General features: G+C 36.2%; 1 protein-coding gene across 5 annotated transcripts in view; it reads left to right on the top strand.

The window, feature by feature from the left end:
• The window catches only part of Unc80 (unc-80 subunit of NALCN channel complex), a 184,429-nt gene that overhangs the window by 163,393 nt on the left and 487 nt on the right, over window positions 1-20,549 (top strand). For 4 of the 5 annotated variants that reach the window (XM_076866002.2, XM_076866001.2, XM_076866003.2 and 1 more), the window contains 9 exons: window positions 250-456; window positions 2,155-2,339; window positions 2,974-3,139; window positions 4,733-4,912; window positions 8,034-8,172; window positions 10,790-10,846; window positions 17,669-17,750; window positions 18,675-18,786; window positions 19,395-19,591. In XM_076866002.2, the coding sequence (XP_076722117.2) occupies window positions 250-456; window positions 2,155-2,339; window positions 2,974-3,139; window positions 4,733-4,912; window positions 8,034-8,172; window positions 10,790-10,846; window positions 17,669-17,750; window positions 18,675-18,786; window positions 19,395-19,591 (1,325 nt within the window). The remainder of the gene's footprint in view (window positions 1-249; window positions 457-2,154; window positions 2,340-2,973; window positions 3,140-4,732; window positions 4,913-8,033; window positions 8,173-10,789; window positions 10,847-17,668; window positions 17,751-18,674; window positions 18,787-19,394; window positions 19,592-20,549) is intronic. The other variant, XM_076866004.2, reaches the window with a different exon arrangement.

The following is a 20,549-nucleotide window of genomic DNA, read 5'->3' as shown; positions in this document are numbered from 1 at the left end:
ATGGAAAGCAGGAGATTTGGCTAAGAACGCAAGCTTTTCTTTGGATACCAACTATGGAGAATACTCAGGTGCCAGGAACTTGGTGTCCGTCTGTGGGAGAAGCTGTACTTGGCAGGAAATACCCAATTTCCAGGGTGTTCTAGTTTGGAATTGGAAAAAGAACTGAATTTTTCTATGTCTAATGTGGAAAGTCTACCTTGTGACTGTTTTCCTTTACGCTTGCTTCCTTTCCCAAACTCTGCCCTTTAGATAGCCCATGGCTGGAGCAGCCTGAGGTGCAGCTGCTGCTGCAGACAGTCATTAATGTGCTTCTGCCACCCCGGATCATCAGCACTTCTAGGAGCAAGAACTTCATGTTGGAGAGCTCCCCTGCCCACTGCTCCACCCCTGGGGATGCAGGAAAGGATCTGCGCAGGGAAGGGCTGGCTGAGTCCACCAGCCAAGCAGCATACCTGGGTGGGTGCTTTGCCCCCACTCTCTCTCCACCTTGCCTCAAAGTATTTAAAGAAGCCACTTAAACAAGAAACATCCTTGCAAATCTTGTTTTCTTCAGTAAACATGTCAAAACAAAGTATTTTCATATCTACAATGCCTAAATTACTTTGTTGTTTTTATAAGCTGACTGGGACAGACAGCTTATAAAAAGAAAGGTATCTTCAGGAAAGATTTCTTCTTGTTCATTAAGTACAAGATCTCTTATGAGATTTGATAGTCATTATCAGATCTAGACAGCCTGGTATAAAAGGACACTGGGCTGTACAATTCCTGGGTTGGTCTGTCAGCTATGTGATTAGAGCCCGTGGAATTAGGCAGTCCTTAGCCTGTGCTGTTAGACCTGCTGGACTTTCAGTACTTATGCCCCCTACTAGCAATTTTTTTTCTTTTCAATGTCATCTTTAAATTTCCATTGTGATCTTTACCAGCCCACTTATTCTCTCCCCATAGGCTTCCCAGTTCCCTTCTTGATTCAATTCCAACTTTTCTTTAGACTATCCATGCCTTTAACTTCTTTCTCTTCCATGGAACAATAGAAAATCACTCTTTGGTCCTGAATGACCTCAGGGAAGGGAAAAAAACACTCTTACCATAGGAGTGAGAATAAGAAGAACTGACATAGGAAATCTCAAAAGGAGAAAGTCGAGAAAATCTTGCCTGACATTTTTCAAACACTGATTAAAAATGGGACTTTGGAGTTTGGAGTGTGTGGGATGTTTGATGGCATTAAAAAGGGATGTGATGAAAAAAGAGAAGGGGAAAAAATGCATGTGCACAGGACCTATCCATACAGATGCTCAGTTATCCCAGGCATGAAAACAAGTCAGGTTTAAATAAGGTCCAAACTCTGACATAGAGCCCTAAATGAAGTTGGGGAGCACACAGAGTCTAATGGAGAAATGGCTTACTATGTAAGCCAAGAATATGATAAAAACACTTGATGAGTAAGTATTTTTCAGTCCTCCCCGCTTTCTGCCTTTTTAATGAAGGGTTTTGATTTGTTTTTACTTTGTTTATTTGGTCAGACTACTGCATCTCTATTTTAAATTTTTTTACTTTATTTTGAAAACTTATTAATCATCAACTAGTGGTTTTGGTGCTTTATAATATTCACAGTGAAATCTCACATGGGTACCACAATTCTAAGAAGTTAATGTTATTCTTATTTTAGGAGTGAAGAAACTGAGACCCAGAAAGGTTAAGTAACTTGCCTAAAGACACAAAGTCAAGCTAGATTTCAAATCAAGTCATCTAGCATCTGTGTTCTTGAGCCCCTTTTATACAACTTGTGTATTGTGTTATTCTGATGAAGGTGGAAAGCAGAAGGGCAGAAAATCAACATTGGCCAGCACAAAATGGAATAGAAATGTCATTAGAACCAGGGATTCACGGGTGTGGACTACTTTGTATTTTCCAAAATAGGAGTTCAATGCATTTATCAAAGATATTTGTATCCTAATTAGCATCAAAACATTTGTTTTATACAATTTTTCACCTTGATGTCAGGAGCACTCACTCAGGAATGCATGTTGAGTCTTTGGAAATAATTGAATTTTAGAAATTCAGAAAAATTCCTGATGCATCCAGGGTAGAGGCTCGGGGTAGGGTTCCTTCAAGCAGCAGCCCTCAGTCTCACTTTTCTCTTTTCCTGGTGTAAAGCTCTGAAGGTGATTCTCGTCTGCTTTGAGAGGCAGCTGGGAAGCCAGTGGTACTGGTTGAGCCTGCAGGTGAAGGAGATGGCTCTGCGGAAGGTGGGCGGCCTGGCCCTGTGGGACTTCCTCGACTTCATTGTGCGCACCCGGATACCCATTTTCGTGCTCTTGCGCCCTTTCATCCAGTGCAAGGTGTGGTGTGTGCTTCTCCTGGAGCGACGAGCTCTGTGAATGTGCTGCTCTTCAGGAAGTCAGGATTATGGCAGGAGTGCATGTGGGATGTACTGTAGCCAGCTAGCAGGGCTCGTTGATACAATGCTTGATGAGGAAACAGCCCCAAAATGTGTCCAGATGGTAAAATCTCACTTTAGAAGTACCTTCACAATTATCAGAAACTATAAAACTTAACCTTTTCCCCATTTATTAGCCCCCTCCCCTTTAAAAAGAAAAAAGAAAAAAGAATGAGTCTAATGGAATCCTCTGGAGAATGTTGTTCTATTGTCTGTGGCATGACTGAGATAATTATTTTAAACATATGAAAAAAGATGGGATATTTAAGGCATGCTTTTCCTCCAAGGTATTTAGTACACATCTACGCATCTACTCTTGTTCTTTTCCTATTTCTGTTTCTTGAAGGCAGTGAATCAAAGCAATGTAGGCACTTCCTGTATAGAGTAAGCACTTCTTCTGTGTAGTACTATTCTAAGGACTTCATATGCACTATCTTATTTATTCCTCTCAACTAAACTTTGCAGTAGGTATAGTAATTAGCTTAATTTTCAGATGGGGAAATTAATGCGCTGAGAACTCAATGCCTTCCTTTTAGCTTCTGGCCCAACCAGCAGAGAATCATGAAGAACTTTCTGCTCGGCAACACATTGCTGACCAGCTGGAGCGGCGCTTCATACCACGCCCTTTGTGCAAGAGTTCACTCATTGCTGAGTTCAATAGTGAACTAAAAATTCTAAAAGAAGCGGTTCACAGTGGTTCAGGTAAGTATGCATGGAGATAATTTGAATTTGTTGTAAAAATAGAGCTGACGACCTACAAATAATCCCTATGCCCTGGACACTCCTCTTTTGGCGAACCATGTCTAAGCTACCTGTCATGATGTAACAGTAGATTTGACCAGGTGATCATCATGAACAGGAAAACAGAAATCAAAGGGGTACCAAAGGAGTAGTTTTATTCTTTTCTAAATATTTTTTAAATCTTCATTTTGGTAGTTTAGCTCTTTCTTGAATATTTAATTAGTGGGAACCCTGTTTGAATTATTTTGTTTCCTTTTTTGAAAGGGGGAACTTACATTTATTGAGCATCTGTTATATGGTAGATTGTTTCACAGATATTATTTCCTTTAATTCACACAAATACATGCAAGGTGATTTATTGAAAGTCCATTTGAATAAGGAGAATTTGAGATTCAATAGAGATTAAACAACTTATATGCAGAGAAAGTGATTATTTGGAGGGGATTTTAAATCAGAAAAGCCTTTAACTTTTCCAAATGAAATTGGAGAGAGGTAAATTAGAGTTGGCAGGCTAAGAGGCATTTATACTGTTCAAAAGATTTTCTTTGACTTTGCTTTCTTTACTTTTTACTATTATATAAATAGCAGATTAATGTGGAAGGAAAAAAACCTCTGCCATTAGAGGGCAATCATTATCCATAAGTAAAAGATTATGTGTTGGGCTTGGGTTTTTTGTTTCTTTCTAAAGCTTTTGTTGTTTGCAGATAATATGTTAAAGACAAAAATTTTGAGAAGCAAACTCATTGAAACTTTCACATTGCCATTCAAATATTCTGCTTAAACTGATAAAGAATCTGATCTAAATCTGATAGAACTGAGAGATACTTTATGTAGAATAATTTCCAGGAAGGAGAATGAGAATGAAGTTTGATACATATTCTGATTTTTGTTTGTGTGTGTGTGTTTGTGGAATATGTGGTAGGGCTTAAACCCAGGAGTATTCTACCTATGAGCTACATCTGTAGCCCTTTTTATTTTATTTTTGAAAGTGAATTTCACTGAGATGCCCGGGGGTGCCTCAAGTTTGCAGTCAATCTGCCTTGGCCTCTTGAGTAGCTGGAACTATAGGCATATGCCACTGCACCCAGTTATGTGTACTGATTTTGATTATGGGGTTCATATCATTTATTTATGATTTATTTTTATTTCCATATGCTGTGTCAGAGAAGGTATATGTGTATATGTCTCAGTAAAAATTGGCAAGTTGAAGGTAGCAATTCAGATCAAAATTAATTTGTGTCCTATCAGCCTTGGAAAATAAAACAGAAAAGCAACAAAAGGGGAACGATGCAATAAACACTTTACATTGTTAGGGAGGTACATGTTCTCACCAACAAACTATTAGATTGTAAGTGCATCAGTAGCCAATATTGATTTTTCTGTGTTTTTTGTTTTGTTTTTGTTAACAATTCCATTTGCTACTTTGTCCTAAGGATTGTCTGAGACATACTGTTTAACTAAAAAGATACTGTTGGTCAGGGAGAACTTTGAAGCAAACATTTCCTTTCTTTCCAGAGCCTCACATGAATTTCCCTTGGTCTCTCTATTCTCCAGCCTACCAAGGGAAGACATCCATCAGTACTGTGGGCACCTCCACCTCTGCTTACCGCCTGAGCCTGGCCACCATGTCCCGCTCTAACACGGGCACGGGCACTGTCTGGGAGCAGGACAGCGAGCCATCCCAGCAGGCTTCCCAGGACACCCTGAGTCGGACTGACGAGGAGGATGAAGAAAGTAGGTCACTCCAAAGAATCTGGGCAGGAGATAGCTTGGTCATGTCAGTGAGGGCTTGGAAAGGAGTTCTACCTTTCACCATCTCGAGTTCTGATCCCATCAGTCATGCTCACAAAAAAAAAAAGATTCAAAATGGAATTGTGATGGATTCTGTGACTCCTGCTCTTCTATAAATTCCTTGATAGCCTCTGTCATTTGGAAAGAATTCAGGCAAAAAGTAAATCTTTAGAAGACCCCTTAATTTTTTTTTCAGATTACATATTTCAGCCTTTCCTACTAACTCATTTAAATTGTGGATATGTGACATTTCTTTTTCTCCTGGACATTTTGCTTAGAGGTCTAACCAGCACTTTAATGACCCCACTGGGCAAGGAAAGTGGGCAGAGTGTATATTTAGAATTCAGAAGAAACCAACTGGCTATGCCAGTCAAAATAAAACTGGCAGCTGTCTTTAGGGAGGATTACCCAAATTTGAGTTCAGAGAATAACCAGTCCAGTGATGAGGTCAGTCCAAGATGCAGTGTTATGAAATGAGAGGAATCTGCTCAAGAAACACTTCATATATATCCTGAAGAGGAGTAGGTTTAAGAAGTAAAAGTAAGACTTAGAGGTTCCATTATAAGCCACTGTCATTTAAGGGGCTTCTAAATGGCCTTGGTTATTTTCCACTTGTGTTTTGAGACACCTTGATATAAATCTTAATGCACAATTGTGCTTTCAGTGCCTTAAGATTGAGAATAAAATCTAGATCCTCACTCCTAGGCTCTTCATACCAAACAACAGAAAGTCCGTCTCTGAAGTAAATAAATAGAGGAATTGGGAGTTGAGGCTAGAATTTTAATTAACTAAGATGAATGAGTGTTTCAGTGTCTCACTATAGTTGGGTCCGTAGAACAGGAAAAAAAGAAATGCCTCATCAAAACACTTATCAGTAATATTTCTGGATTAGTCAGATAAAATATTAGTCAGAAAAAGGGATGATCATATTGTCTGCATCCAACCTGTACAGTTAATGTGTCTAACTTACCCTGGTGACTGCTCATGGAAATTCACCTCAAATTCTGCTTAAAGAAAATTGAGAATTATTGACCAATAAACAAAATGAGTGCCGGGCACATTGGTACATGCCTGTAATCCTAGTGACTGTGGAGGCCAAGGCAGGAGGATAGCAAGTTCAAGGACAGTCTCAGCAACTTAATGAAACCATGTCTCAAAATAAAAAATACAAAGGGATGTGGATGCAGCTCAGTGGCAAAGTGCCTCTGTATCCAATCCCAATACGAGAGAGAGAGAGAGAGAGAGAGAGACAGACAGACAGACAGACACGAGAAGAAAGACAAGGATCAGCAGTTCAAAATAAACATTAAGTCTTGGTAATAGTTCAGAACTTAAAGTAAAATCCATTTTGTCTTTAATGTTTGAATTAGTCATGTTTTTTTTTTTTTTTCATGATGGGAAATGATGCTACCTTTCTTTTTTAGAATTAAATCTACTTTGCAGGCAACCTTGTGAATAAGCAGATGACTAGCCAGTGGGAAGGAGCCACAGATAAAAAGTAGAGAAGATGCCATACTCAAAGGTGGCTAAGATCTTAGGAATATCATTGGTTGTGAGCTTGCAATTTTTTGCTAATATCTCTGTTCTCAGACATCACAGTCATCCTGATAAAAGTAGGTTGCTAACAAATGGTGCAGTATGGTTGTGATGTGGGTATATGTTAATTAATATGGTAGAGGGGTATGAAAGCCAGATATTTACCTGTTAAAAATTAAACTATTTTTTCCAACCATTGAACCTGTACTTAACACTTATCAGACATAAGACAAGGAAGAATGAGAAAGACATGTTCTCTGCTCTCTAAGATGTCAGATGTAGTCCTACAGAGGAAATGATAGGCATTCACAATATAGAACAGTTAACAAAAGGCTTAGTGGAAGACCATATGTGATTAATCACCAAACAAATATGGAGAAGTGTTAAGTGATATGAGTTCAAATAAGCGGTAGACAGTGGAATCTAGAAGCAGCCTTTGTAGAAATAGCTCAAGGTATTCTATCATGTTTTGTATAGCTTTCTCTATGAACACATCTAAAAAGGAAATGCCATTCTATAATAAGAATCAATTTCAAGTCAGTCATTACACAACAAATTAAAACTTCTAGCACTTTTCATATTCAACTTTTTTTCAAAATAAGTTAAATTAGAAATATTATCATGTGGGGCTGGGATTGTGGCTCAGTGGTAGAGCTCTTGCTTAGCATGTATGAGGCACTGGGTTCCATCCTCAGCACTACATAAAATAAATAAATAAATATGATGAAGGTATTGTGTCCATCTAAAACTAAAAAATACATTTAAAAAAAATAAATATTACCATGGATTATTTTAAATAAATGGTATTGAATAATCTTATATAGTAGATATATTCACCAAAACATGATATACTTATTAAAGAATATTTAGTGTTCAACAATAAATATTAACTCACTTAGAAAAGTCAGCTTGTCACAAATACTGTGCTAAAGTTAATTTGGATTTGAATATATTAGTTTCTGCTTTTATAGAGAAAACAAAATTACATATGTAAATTTTAAAATTTAGGTTAAAATAAGAACTTATTTCTGAACTTTAAAGTTTCTCAAATATTTTTCCCAAAAATATCTGAAATAGTCTTTCTCAAAACAAGAGAGAAATCATATAATGTACTGAAAGTAGTTTTTAAAAGTCAAAGAAATATACTTACTCATTCAAAAACAAACTCCCTATTAAACTATTCCTGGAATGTCTTAAAAATTTATATAGTTCTAGCTTTCAGATCTTTAATTTGCAAGTGCCTGTCAACTTTTCAGAAATATATACTTCTAAAACAGACAAGAAGTTTACATTTATTTTTTGAAAACTGTTCTAGTTGGGAGGGAGGGAGATATGTGGACCTGAAGAGCTGTCATAGGTCCCGGGGGTCTTAGTTTTTCATCCTTATAAAGAAATTAATGATAATTTAGTTTTAGTGACAGCCCTAGGATTATGCTCAAGCCACAGATGGAATCTAAGTAGAGCTGTGGTTGGTGTTTTTTGATTAGTATCACAGTTTTTATAACACTCTGTCCCTCTGCCCTTTCAGACGACTCTGTAAGCATGCCCAGTGTGGTAAGTGAACAGGAAGCTTACCTCCTGAGTGCCACTGGAAGACGTCGATTCTCCAGCCATGTCTCCAGCATGTCTGCACCTCAGGCTGAGGTGGGCATGTTACCTAGCCAGAGGTAAAAAGCTATGCTATCTTATACTTGGCACTTGGGGACAAAGGTAGAAATTTTGAAAATATACTCATGTTATTCTGCAAAGACTGAAGGAGAAGCAAGAGACAGTTATGTTTTCAGATAGACTATTCAACAAAGTATTTTTCAACTACAAACCTGCAAGCAATAATTTGCAATTTTCTAGGCCAGGCTACTAGAAGGACCCCAATTTCTAACCAAAACATGTCTCTCCTTTATATTTTTCCATAAATAGATATATTGTCTTCTTTCTGATGGTCTAATGGCATTCTTACATTTCAGATTTATCATTAACTAAGCTAATAATGAGAATTTGACAAGAGCTTAGGACCAGGTTGGTATATTTGGTAAAGTTTAGGCTTCTGATATGTCATCAGGGTTCAGCTGGAGGTAGGGATGTTTAACCAAGCAGAAAGGGACCTATGCCACTGTGTGTGACCTTGCACAGGTCATTTAACAATTTTTCCCTCTGTGAAATGAGGAGGTTGGCCAAAATGATCTTTAAAGCAATTTCTCTATACATAGCTCTATGATTCCATGATTAAACCCTTTTAACATTTCCTTTTTGTGTTATCTGCCATGTAAGAACATAAGTTTTAAAACTTCTAAGATATAATAAAAGTATAATATAGAAAATGATCTGACATAAGAGTCAAACATTATCTATTTTAAAAACAATGATATTTTCATGTCAGTAATTGAATTCTTTCAAAGAATTGGCTTTCTGGGATTTTTGTTAGTTTGTTGTTTATTTTTAATACCCACCATATTTTTCATGCCCATTCACACACTGAAAATAATAAGTCAGGCTCATGGTAATGATCAGATTAAAAAATATATATGTAGGAATAATGATCCTGTACTCAAATCCTTTAACAAATGGTTCATGAAAACTGCACTGATGAAATAAAGTTTGTGAAATAAAGCTAACCTTTGAAGAATATCGAAGAATAGGGTGAAATGATAAAGGTGACTAACAAGTAAATTGTATATTTTTAAGAAAATAATATTGTATATGTATTTTAACTATTATAAATATCAACATATAAAGGTTCCTATCATTGTATATTTGTTAGCCTAATATTTTTAGTTTTCTTTTGGAAAAAAACTTTATAAATAAAATTCGTAACCAAAAAAATTAAAAAGCCCAACAGTGTGTCCAAAAAAAGATGTGAAGTCACATAAGCACTTAATATTAGTAGATATTAGTTTATTTTTAATTGGTAGCAATGTACAAGGTTATAGCAAGAATAAAGCTAGCAATTTATTTGTTTTATTTAAACCATAGAATAAAAGGAATTTTAAATAGAAGGTTTTTATGTTGTTTACCTAAAATAATCCAGATTATCAGTTCCCTTTCTACATAGTTATTAATGGCTTAAATTGTTTCCAGGGCTGGACACAGTGGCGCATGCCTGTAATCCCAGCAGCTCAGGAGGTTGAAGCAGGAGGATCTCAAGTTCAAAGCCAGTGAGGCCCTCTAAATAAAATACAAAATAGGACTGGGGATGTTGTTCAGTGGTCAAGTGCCCCTAAACTCAATCCCTGGTACACCTCCCCAAAAAACATTGTTTTCAGGGAGAAAATCTCTTTAGTATATAAATATACTAGAACTTCAGAAAGGATAAAATAGTTAATCCATTTGGACTTGAATCATATTTCAGAAGACTAGTGAAGGTAATACTGTCTCTGCACATTAGAGAAAATTAGCCTCTTCCTGGGGACAGAGACTATTTTAACAATCAAGTAAACCTCATTTCTTTGGGGCTACTTCAGTTTCCTAAATGGTTTAATTCCACCCAATTCCATAAGTATGTTTTGAGTGCCTCATGGCTCAATGCGATGCACAAAGGAAAACCAAAGTATTACACATTTTCTTTTCGCAAATCTCAGTCTATCTACATCCAGATAAATCAATAAACTAATTATTTTTCCACCAACCTGACAGGTTTCTTCTTTTAGCATTTACAATTCAGTCATTAGAGGATGGAGATTAAGGAGGTAAATGTGAATTTTCCAAAATATCGTCCTTCCATTCATTTACTTATATTTTTAATGCAAAACTAAGCAGGGAAATTTGACATCATTCTTTGCTTTTCTTAATGGCATTGGTTCCAAGAGTTTGGTTGTGGCAAGTTATGGTAAGTGGTTTCGTCATAGATTGCACAAGAAGCAGGGTCCCGGTCAATAAAGCACTAAGTACTTGAGATAGGTTAAAAATAATAACCACCTAACCAAATGGTTACCAAACAAATAATAGTATCATCTTCTACAGATTCATTCTCCAATGCGTTTCAGAGCTCATTTGTCCATTTGGAGCTCATTTTAACTCTTGACCAATAAACAGACCACTCCTCTGAGAGTCCTATCCATCCAAAGTCCTTCCTTCCCCATTGCCTTGAGTCCTATGTCTTGACAAACCCAGCACAAGGTGAAATGGTTGACTGTCTCCTTTTCCTTCCTTGTTCTGTTAAATTTATTTTTGGTTCCTGGAAACAGAAAATTGCATGCCTTTTTCTCTTTCTTTTTTCTTTTTGTTTTCTTTTTTCTTCTTTTTGCACTTTCTTTCCCTAAATGCTTCATCTCCCTACCCCTCCTGCAGTGAACCTAATGTCCTCGATGACTCCCAGGGCCTGGCCGCTGAGGGCAGCCTCTCTAGGTACAGTGTCAACGCCTACCTGTCTATTGGTGTCTGTGCTGGGAAACTAGCTGTTCCCTGTCAACTCTGTCTCTCTGTCTCCTCTCTCCCAGTCTTGATACCTATTTCCATTCCTTGCCCTTTGTTGTTCATGAACACTCGAGCCTGGAAGTCAAAGGTGTAGCAAACCCTCCATCATTTTCAGCTTCAGAGTTGAATCATGAATGGCCTAAAAAATCTTACCAAAAAAAAAAAAAAAATCTACAGAATTCTCTATGGGGCTTCTCCCCTTGATGTCTAAAAAGTTTGATATGTCAGGGGATAGAGGTGTAGCTCAGTGGTACAGTGGTAGAGTATGTGCTTAACACAAGTGAGGCCCTGGGTTCAATCCCCAGCACCACCACCCCATAAACAGAAAGTTTGATAATGCCAAATGTTAAATTTGTCCCATCTAATCATTTCTTTTCTTGAGATTAATTAACAATTGCTTTTCCGAGGCCTTTTAATACAACTTCCCATCATCTAGAAGTCCTTGTATTAAATTGAGCCAGGTCTTTTAGCTGATACCATGGATGGTAAGAAACCATGGTATCAGCTAAACCATGCTATCAGAAGAATAATCATGTTACTACAATTTATATAATTCCTTCTCTTTGATGTATGCTATTTGGCAAGCTATTTAAAACAGTAGCTTCTTCAAACTACACATATGAAAAAAAAATGTCTGTTCTAGCACAAAGATTACTTTAAACTTGCCATGAAGTATCAGCCACAAAACATTTTCTGGTAAGAGAAGTCTCATGCAAATGATATATCTTGACTATTCATTTAAAGCTCAGAGAAGGGGACTGCACCTTTAACACTCAGATAAACCACGTCAAACATTCCTAATCTTGTGCTGTTAATTTACACCTCTCAACTAATCCTCATTAGGGGTAATGCTTCTTGTTCATCCTTAGAGTGTCTTTGTTCCATCTCAAGGTAAAACATTATGTAGTGAGTACAATATACCCGTGTTTATTGCTTTATCACAAAGATGAGGAAATGTTGAGAGGCCGTTCCTGTGAAAGGTTGTCTTTTGTTTTCCTTGCACCTTGTTTGGATTTCACATTTTCTTTTGCAATTGAAAATGGGAAATTTAGTCCATCATTGGGTCTTTTTTTTAATTATTATTATTAACTGGATCCATGATTCATGACATTCATTTGTGTTTGCAAGCCCCTGCCTTGATAGATCAGTCTCTTATTGGTGGTAAATGTGGAAGTGCTGCAGAGTACAAACTTAATTCCATTAGCAAGAGCTGTGGGGACAAAGAAGAAGTTGAGAAACAAAACAGTCCTTAATTGTTTACAGTATCTGAAGCATCTGAACCAAGTCTAGCAGTGTAACCATTGCTTTCAAAGAACACTTTTGCTTAATGCTTAAAATCGCATGTTGGACAAAAGAAACTTGATTAGAAGATAATTTCAGTGGCCTACTGAGAGTAGAAAGTATTAAATTGGACTTCCATTTGGCTAGACTTTTCTAATTAGGCCAAATTCTCCTTTTGGTATAAGTACCAGTCTAGAGTTAGTGAGAGGAGGCAGGGGACTGAGTTTATTTTTATGAATCATCCAAATGATTTGGCCTTCTCTGGATGGCTCAGGGTTCAAATGACTGAAGTTATCTAAACCAACTCAGGCTGCCCTGGGTCCAGTGTTAATGGGAATTAACTCAAAGTTTGTGCTAGGTGAAACTGGTTTGGAGCTAAAGCTATAAATTTTATCTATAGCTGAATTAGTCAAGGTGGTCAGGATTTTGATGGCTGTCTTAGATCAACTGTTGTTGATCTGTTGCTCTGATAATGGTTGTATTGTAGTTCTGAGTGTCAGTCACCTAGACCCAGCTGTCGTCATTAAGAAATGGGAAGATGAGGCATTCACTTTGGATTCTGAAATAATACTATTAACACAGAGGCATTCCACCACCAGTTAGCACATCCACCTTTGCCATATACTGCAATGTGTCTCTTGAACTCCATCATGTCACCAAGTTCTCTTTGGAGGAGAGGAACTTTTTGGTATTTACTAAGAGGTGGGTTTATAAAATAGTATACTTTTTATATTTGGTTTCCAGACTTTCTTATTTTTTGGCATGAGACTGCTTTATTACTCCATAGTTTTAAAATCCTCAAGTAAGGCACTAACCATGTAAATTACAGTTAGCACATACTCTGGTACTCAGGACCTAAAATACACTCAAAGTACTCCTAAGGAAAATCTGGCCCAAGGAAACATCAGGAATTGTGCCTAAGGAAAAATAATAAATCCTGTTCTTCCCACCTCACCCCCAATAACATTTTGATTACATTTTCATGAGAATTTGCCTGTGAAAGAGCACTTGTTTTAGGCAAATGGGCAAGTTGAACTGAAGAAGAGACCAAGAAAACTGGATGAATAGGTAGAAATTAATAAGCAATTTTGCACACCCATTGAAGATTTAAGATTTTTTTAAAAATTATGTTAACATGTTTATCTTTAAAACTTCATCCCAAGAAATAGCCTGTTAGGAACACTGTGCTTTGAATAAAAAATTATTTCCTTTGGAAATTTATAAACTGAAGCAATCAATATTCCATGGAAAAATATTCTTCTCTGGAGGGCGTTGTTCCTAGAGGTGTAGAAACTCAGTATAGATGTTCTCTCCCTCCCCCACCCCAAACACACACACACACACACACACACACACACACACCATGATCATATTTTCTTTTTAGGATAAGAGATATATAGAAATGCAAAAATCTAATTTTAAAGAGAAATTTTTATGTTATTTGATTTTGTCAGGATAATTTTAATCACAGTGAAAAATAAGCATGTGGCTTCAATTTGAACAAGACTATAGTGTAGGTGAAATAAAGATAACCTATTTAGTAGAATCCATCTCATGGTCATCTACATTTTCACAGCATAAAACCTTGGCAAGTCCTCTTAAAGTACAATAAATATTTCAAGTTTTTATGTAGCTGAGAATTAATAGCTAAGAAAATGTGTGTTGTAACACACAGATGTGTTCTTTGCCATTACTGAATTGGTTCTTATTATAAGATATTTAAAATCCAGATTTTTCCCCCTTTCTATTCTAGCCTCTAATTTCTAAAATCTGTGGCACTTAAAATAAATTTTCCTGGATGTTGTGGAGGCTAAGAAAATTTTAAACAATAATTTTTATTGGGAAGGGGGAAGTAGGATTTGGTCTACTGTTTCTTTCCCTGTTCTCTAAAAATTTCTTATGGCTCCTTCAGTGCTGGATTTATGAATTTCCATCACAAGGCAGTCACCCAGGGTAAATGTCTATGCTGTGTGTCTCATGTTCAACCTCCAGACATCTATAACCTTATTAAAACTAAAGACAAAGGCACAGATAGAAGCAATAAAAATACTCATTCATTTTTTCATGTGCTACTCTCATTCAGTGCTTCTACTTAACTTTTTTTTCCTAATGAAATATACTTCCATCTTTTATCATTTTCTTTATAATTTGAGTCAAGGGAGATGAATTTTTATTGCCTTACTGAATGGCGCCTTGTTTGCCTATTCCTTATTTTAAGAAACCAAGTTATGTATACATATATGTTTACATACTACAACCCAGGCCATCATGCTTAAATGGGGGAAAAGAAGTTATTTGTGTTAGAATTGTTTTCCTAATAGTATATAAATTTTCTTTATTTGTAAATTACTTCCTTGTATTTTGAAATGAGAAGTTTTGTTTTTTGCAGACAATTTGAACCACCTAGTTCTGCTGAGTCCCAATTGCATTTACTTCTTTAAAATCTACACCATTATATGATTTGCTGAAGTGATACGTTTTAGCTAATCAAAAATATCAAGGGATGATCTACTTGTAAACATATTGTAAGATGTTAACTTCAGTTTAGAAAGTTTTCTTCTGCTTTTTGTTTCACCATATTTGGCCAAGACAAATGGAAATCATTTCTCATTCTCAAGATTAAAAATGTCAAGAAATCAGTTTTCTGTATGAGATAAGAATTTTTAGTACTTCTCCCACTACTTTGACAAATCTTGGTGTAATCTCAACTTTTCATGACTATGATACATAAAATAGATACTGTAGTTTTTCATAAGAACCCAATGGCCTATTAGAGTATAATATTTAAAACGTTGAGACCATCCAATAAAATATAGTACTTCCTTGAAGAGAAAAATAAATTTTATTATTACAGTTGTAGTATGTGAGGACTATGATGGAACTGCTTGAAAAAAACTGAAAAGAAAATGGGGTATAATATAGAGTGGTTCTTAGTGCAAACACCTTGGTCTTTTGTTGGTTCGATTTAGTATTACACATCTTATAGTCATACATCACAAATCCTACAGGTAACTGAAATATTACATAATACAGAGAGCAACTAATTTTTATATGTGACTCCAGTTTGATATAGACTACAAAAAAGTAATGTGTTTTGCATAAACTACATTTTTAACAGGATTTCTTGGCTCTTTATTATGAATGACTCCTAACTGTTCACAGTTAAGTCACCCATTTATGTTCCAGATATAAACATGTTAGCATCATATTTCTAGGGAGCATAAATTTATCAGCTAGGATGTATTTCCAGGGGCATGTTCTAAAATTTCATCTTTGATATATGCATTCCATTATGAAATGCTTTATTATTTACCTAGAACAGCTAATTATTAAAGCTAAACTTGATACATTTCTTAGTTATAAACCTCTCTATCCACAGAGAAGATTTTGGTGCTTGTGATCCTCCCTTAGAATAATCATCATGAAATTACCATTATGTTTTGACATTTAACACTCCCTGAGTAATGCATATTTTTCTTTTCTTGCACCATTTTTTCCTCACAATATCAGATTACTGAATAAAAATGAGACAAGTGGACTGCCTCAAATTCATTTTCTCTGCCCAACTATTTTCAAAACATTGTATTACCAATTTCCCTATAGGGTTCTAGAAGCAATAAACTCATTACAAACATCAAATGTAAAACAAGAAAGCATGCTATATACATCTCTTTTCATGATCAAACCATTTGACATCAACTAACTTCTTTTCTCTACCTTAATGGGAGGTAGTTGGTAAGTATCAACCTCCCTTTATGGCCAAGGGAACTGAGGTAACATTTAGATGTCAATGAAGAATCCATTCCGATGGAAGCTTTGCTTGGTATTGGGAGAAACTTGATTCTACTTTTGTGCATATAGATAATTACTCTTTTCAATTATACACGTTATAATGTATAATCATAAGGAGATATCATTTAAGTCATGCCAGCAACATAGTCTGGATTATCAGAATTTATTACACTGGTCCACGGGGATAGTTTTTCATCTTCACAGAAAGTTTATACATGCTATAAGGTCATATATGTATATGTAGATGTGTGTATACATATACATATATGATGATAATGTACATAGATCTTTTGAACTTGATATTTAGGAGAACAAAAAAGTTTTAAAACACTTGTTTTTGGTACTTGTTTTAGAAGTTTGTGTTGTGTACTCTAAATGGTGTGATTATATTCTTATTCCATAGAAACATTGACAAATCCTTTTTGGAAATCATCAATTTTCTTCTAGTGAAAATATGAGTTAAAACTTTTTTAAAATGACAGAGTGACTGTGTCAATTATGTGATAATTACCCAGTTGTTAATACAACAGAGAAACATAACTGATTTCCCATCTTACCACCAGCTTCTCTTCCTAAAACTGCAACTAGGTATTTGGGTAGCTTGGTGTTTTTCTTTTTAAGAAATGGAAATAAATAGATAGAACCTTTCTTTTTTTTTCTGGACAGTTGCTGACTCTGGGTTCCTCTGTGGAATATGTTTACTCTAAAAAATATCTGTAGATGACTCTCCTTTTGCAAAGGCAAAGCAGAAATTAATTACCCATTAACCAAATAATCACATTGGCATCATCCACAGAATTACAGTGTTGTCTGGGGCACAGTGTATTTCTTTTTTACCACTCCCCCATTATAAATACCTATGATACTTGCATGCAGAATGAAAAAGAACCATGGGCCATATTAATATTTTCAGTTTCACTAAACACTAAAATAGCAACTACTGCCAGTAGTCATTTTTTTGCTTATGAAAGAACACACATACACAGTAAATTTGGGGGGAGCAGGTTGTTGCTTTTATAAACTGCACAGTATATTTGAGTGCAGCTACTCAATATTAAAGCTTCTGAGTTGTAATAACAGCTTAATTACTTTGCCAGCCTTTTAAATCTAAAATCATTTTTTAAAACATTGAAATTTCTACCCATGTGACTACTCATTTACTCAGTAGTCACAGAGACTTCAGGCTGCAAACATGTGTTGAATGTGCCCCTTCACCCAAATGGATTCTGTGTCTGATGTGTTTGATATTTGTCCATCTTATTTTCATTTAAATTGGAATTTTTAAAAAGGTGTTCCCATCCATGTGATAGAGTTGTTTGTGTGTGTCTGTCACCACCTTTTCCCTTCCCCTTGGAAAAAATTGAGATTAGAATATGACATCATAAACCTTTTGGTGGTTCCAAACCAGGGGTGTGATTGAACCAGTATTTTGCTGAATGACAGATACAGTATCAGTGATTGAAAACAGAATCTCAATTTTGGAAGCTTGGGGCTACAAGGCCTTGTCCTCCCACCCAAACCTTTAAAACCCCCATCCCAGGGACTCTTTCCCAAACATCCTTCAAAGATAATGGTATCTTTGAAGTGACTGTTCCATAAAAGTGGTTTTGGCTAACACCCACCAGAGGATGGTCTTCTGCCTTCTCTCTAGGGTACACTAACACTGTTGATGCTTGACAGGGTGGCAAGTGTGCAGAGTGAACCTGGCCAGCAGAACCTTCTCATTCAGCAGCCACTGGGGAGGAAGAGGGGTTTGAGGCAGGTAAGCAGACCCTGAAAGAATAGAAGAACCATCCTGTGAAATGGAGGCTTTGTTTGAATTTTAGTGCCTATGTATATTAAGATTATATTTTGCCTTCTCTTTACATCAAATAAGCAGTACAGAGCAACTTTAAAACATGGTAAGTGTTTAGACAGTTTTGAGCTTTTGTTTTGGAACTGAATCTCCTTATTTACAAAGATTACTTAGAAAAGTTAAGTGGGCTTGTTGTCTACCCAGAAATCTTCTTTACAATCAATCTCACTTAGAGTGAAAGATCTATTCTATGTTGATTTAATATTTAAGGCCAGTTTCTGTAGAGAAACAAAAATGAAGAAATCTTTTTCATTTCAAGATTCATGATTTAATTTAAAACCAAAATTGAAGTAAAGTTCACCTTTACAAATGTCCTTAGGTAGGGTTATTTTACATCACTTTCAAAACAAAAATAGAAATGAAGCTGCACTGTTTCTTCAAAGGGAACTTCCCAGAATTGACTGATTCAGGTACAAGATATTTTGCCAGCATCTGAGTTTTTTTTTTTTTTTTTTTAATGAACCTCCTCCTTGAAAGTTAGTATATGTTCAACTATACCTTTTAGATGAATAAAGATTGGTTAGTAAGCAATAATTTTTCATTGTATATCCACTGAAATTCTCAAAATTACAATTTTAAATTATGTCAATTAATATTCTTAGGAACATTAAAGGAATAATAATTGGGAAATGAATTGGTTAAAAGGGATACCAGAAGAAAACAGTTACAGTTAAATATGCAGAAAGAATTTTATCAGCTATAAATGTAAGAACAGGAGTCCAGGGGAACATGAAAATAAAGGTACAAGCTATAGTCAGAATTCTCTGAGCGCGGCTTTCCCTGCAAGCAGCTGGACTCCTTTGCCAGTTTTATTCTGCCTGTTCTCTTTAGCTAAGACGTCCCCTACTGTCACGGCAGAAGACTCAGACTGAACCCAAAAACAGACATGGGGCTCGGCTGTCAACCACTCGCAGGAGTATTCAACCTAAGACGAAGCCATCTGGTGAGGCCTCCTGGGTCCCTTCTGCCTGTGCCATTGAAATGATGTCATGCAAGTGAGGCGAAAAGGCCTGCAGAAACGGAGCAGATGCAGATAAACGCCAGTGGGGAGGTGTTAGGATAAGGGAAGAAATTCTCCAGAAAATTTTAATGCCTTTTATTCTTTCCTAACCCTGACTCTACCCCCATGAACCTAAGGAAATGGAAGAGTCTTAGCCAAACTATTGATATTCTGAAATTTGAGTAAAAAGGGCGTTTGTTTTTTTTTCTACTTGGGATTATTATTTGTCTTACTAAAGACAAAACTATGAAGAATAATATTCTGGGACTTTTAAGTCCTTTTGACAGTTGTTATGAGGGGCCAATCAAGTTTACTAACGCTCCTTGCAAATCTCGTTTTAGGCCATTTATTTAAAAATGATTTTCCTAACCAATTCCTACTGTTTGTAATAAGTTGAAATCAAAGCATACAAAACAGTCAAATATGCCTTCATTTATTAATAACCCAGCAATGTCTTCATTAAGAAAATCCAGGAGACACTGGCTAATGCCAGTTACTAAGAATCAACCACCAATTTCTCCCCTATTTACTAACTCACCTCTGACTTACAGTGGATCAGAAACGATCTGTTACCTTCATTGAGTCTCAGCCAGAGCCAACTGCTGCCCCAACAGACACGCTTCCTGCCATAGGTCAACCACAGGGCTGCAGCCCAGCCCTGTGCAGGAAACCAGAAGGATTGGACAAACCAGTCCTCACGTCTTCCCCAGCCATAGTTGTTGCGGATCTCCACAGCTTATCTCCCAAGGTGAGGACACTGAAGAAATAGGCAAGGACTGCTCACTACATTCTTATTTCTAGGAACCATTTGGATAAGCAAATTTATTCCATATATATTTGGGTCTGTAACATTTTATCCAAACATGGTATTGCCATCATGAAATAGAAAATCTGTGTAAAGTATATAGCTAGGAACATATCTACTTAGTTTTGTGTCATCATGACCAAAATATCTGGCAAGAGCAACTTAGAGGAAGAAAAGTTTATTTTGGCTCACAGGTCTCAGTCCATAGTCAGCAGAGTACATTGCTTTGGACCCAAGGTAAAGCAGAACATTGCAGCAGAGAAGCTGTTCCCCTGATGACAGCCAGGGAGGGGATGGGGCTGCGGGGAAGATGAACCCTTCCAGGGCATACCTCAAGTGACCACCTGCTGCAGCTATGCCTCACCTACCTATCGTTACCACTCAGTCTATTCACAATAGGATGGGCTGATTAGGTTATATGTCTTACAACCTAATCATTTCACCTCCAAACATTCCCACATAAACACAGGAGATTTGGGGGGATACCTCATATCCAAACTATAAAAGACTAAGAGAAGTCTTTGTAATCTTAATTACAAAAACCTAAAGAAAATATTTTGCAATTGAGATAACCATTGAAAACAGATGTATGATACCTAGTTGAAGGATAGTCAATGAAAAAATAAATAAAATTAATAATTTAGATGAAGACTTTACATTGAGAGCCTTCTGTTTCCTGTAAGATGAAAGGAACTTTTTTTTTGATCTTCCTCTTCATTGTTTTGATATTTTTCTTATTTTGACATTTTTTTTCTTCTTTTAATTTTTACAAGTAAATTCCTATAGGAATCACATTCTTCTCATGTGGTATTTAAAGAAAACTAAGGGGTAGTGTTACTATATACCTTTGTATAGGTATATAAAAATATTTTAACACTTACTATCTCATTTGATCTTCACT

This window comes from Callospermophilus lateralis, chromosome 9, assembly GCF_048772815.1.
Source record: "Callospermophilus lateralis isolate mCalLat2 chromosome 9, mCalLat2.hap1, whole genome shotgun sequence".
Taxonomy (NCBI): Eukaryota; Metazoa; Chordata; class Mammalia; order Rodentia; family Sciuridae; genus Callospermophilus; species Callospermophilus lateralis.
Note: the sequence above shows the minus strand (reverse complement) of the source record. Positions and strands in the feature narration are given on the sequence as shown.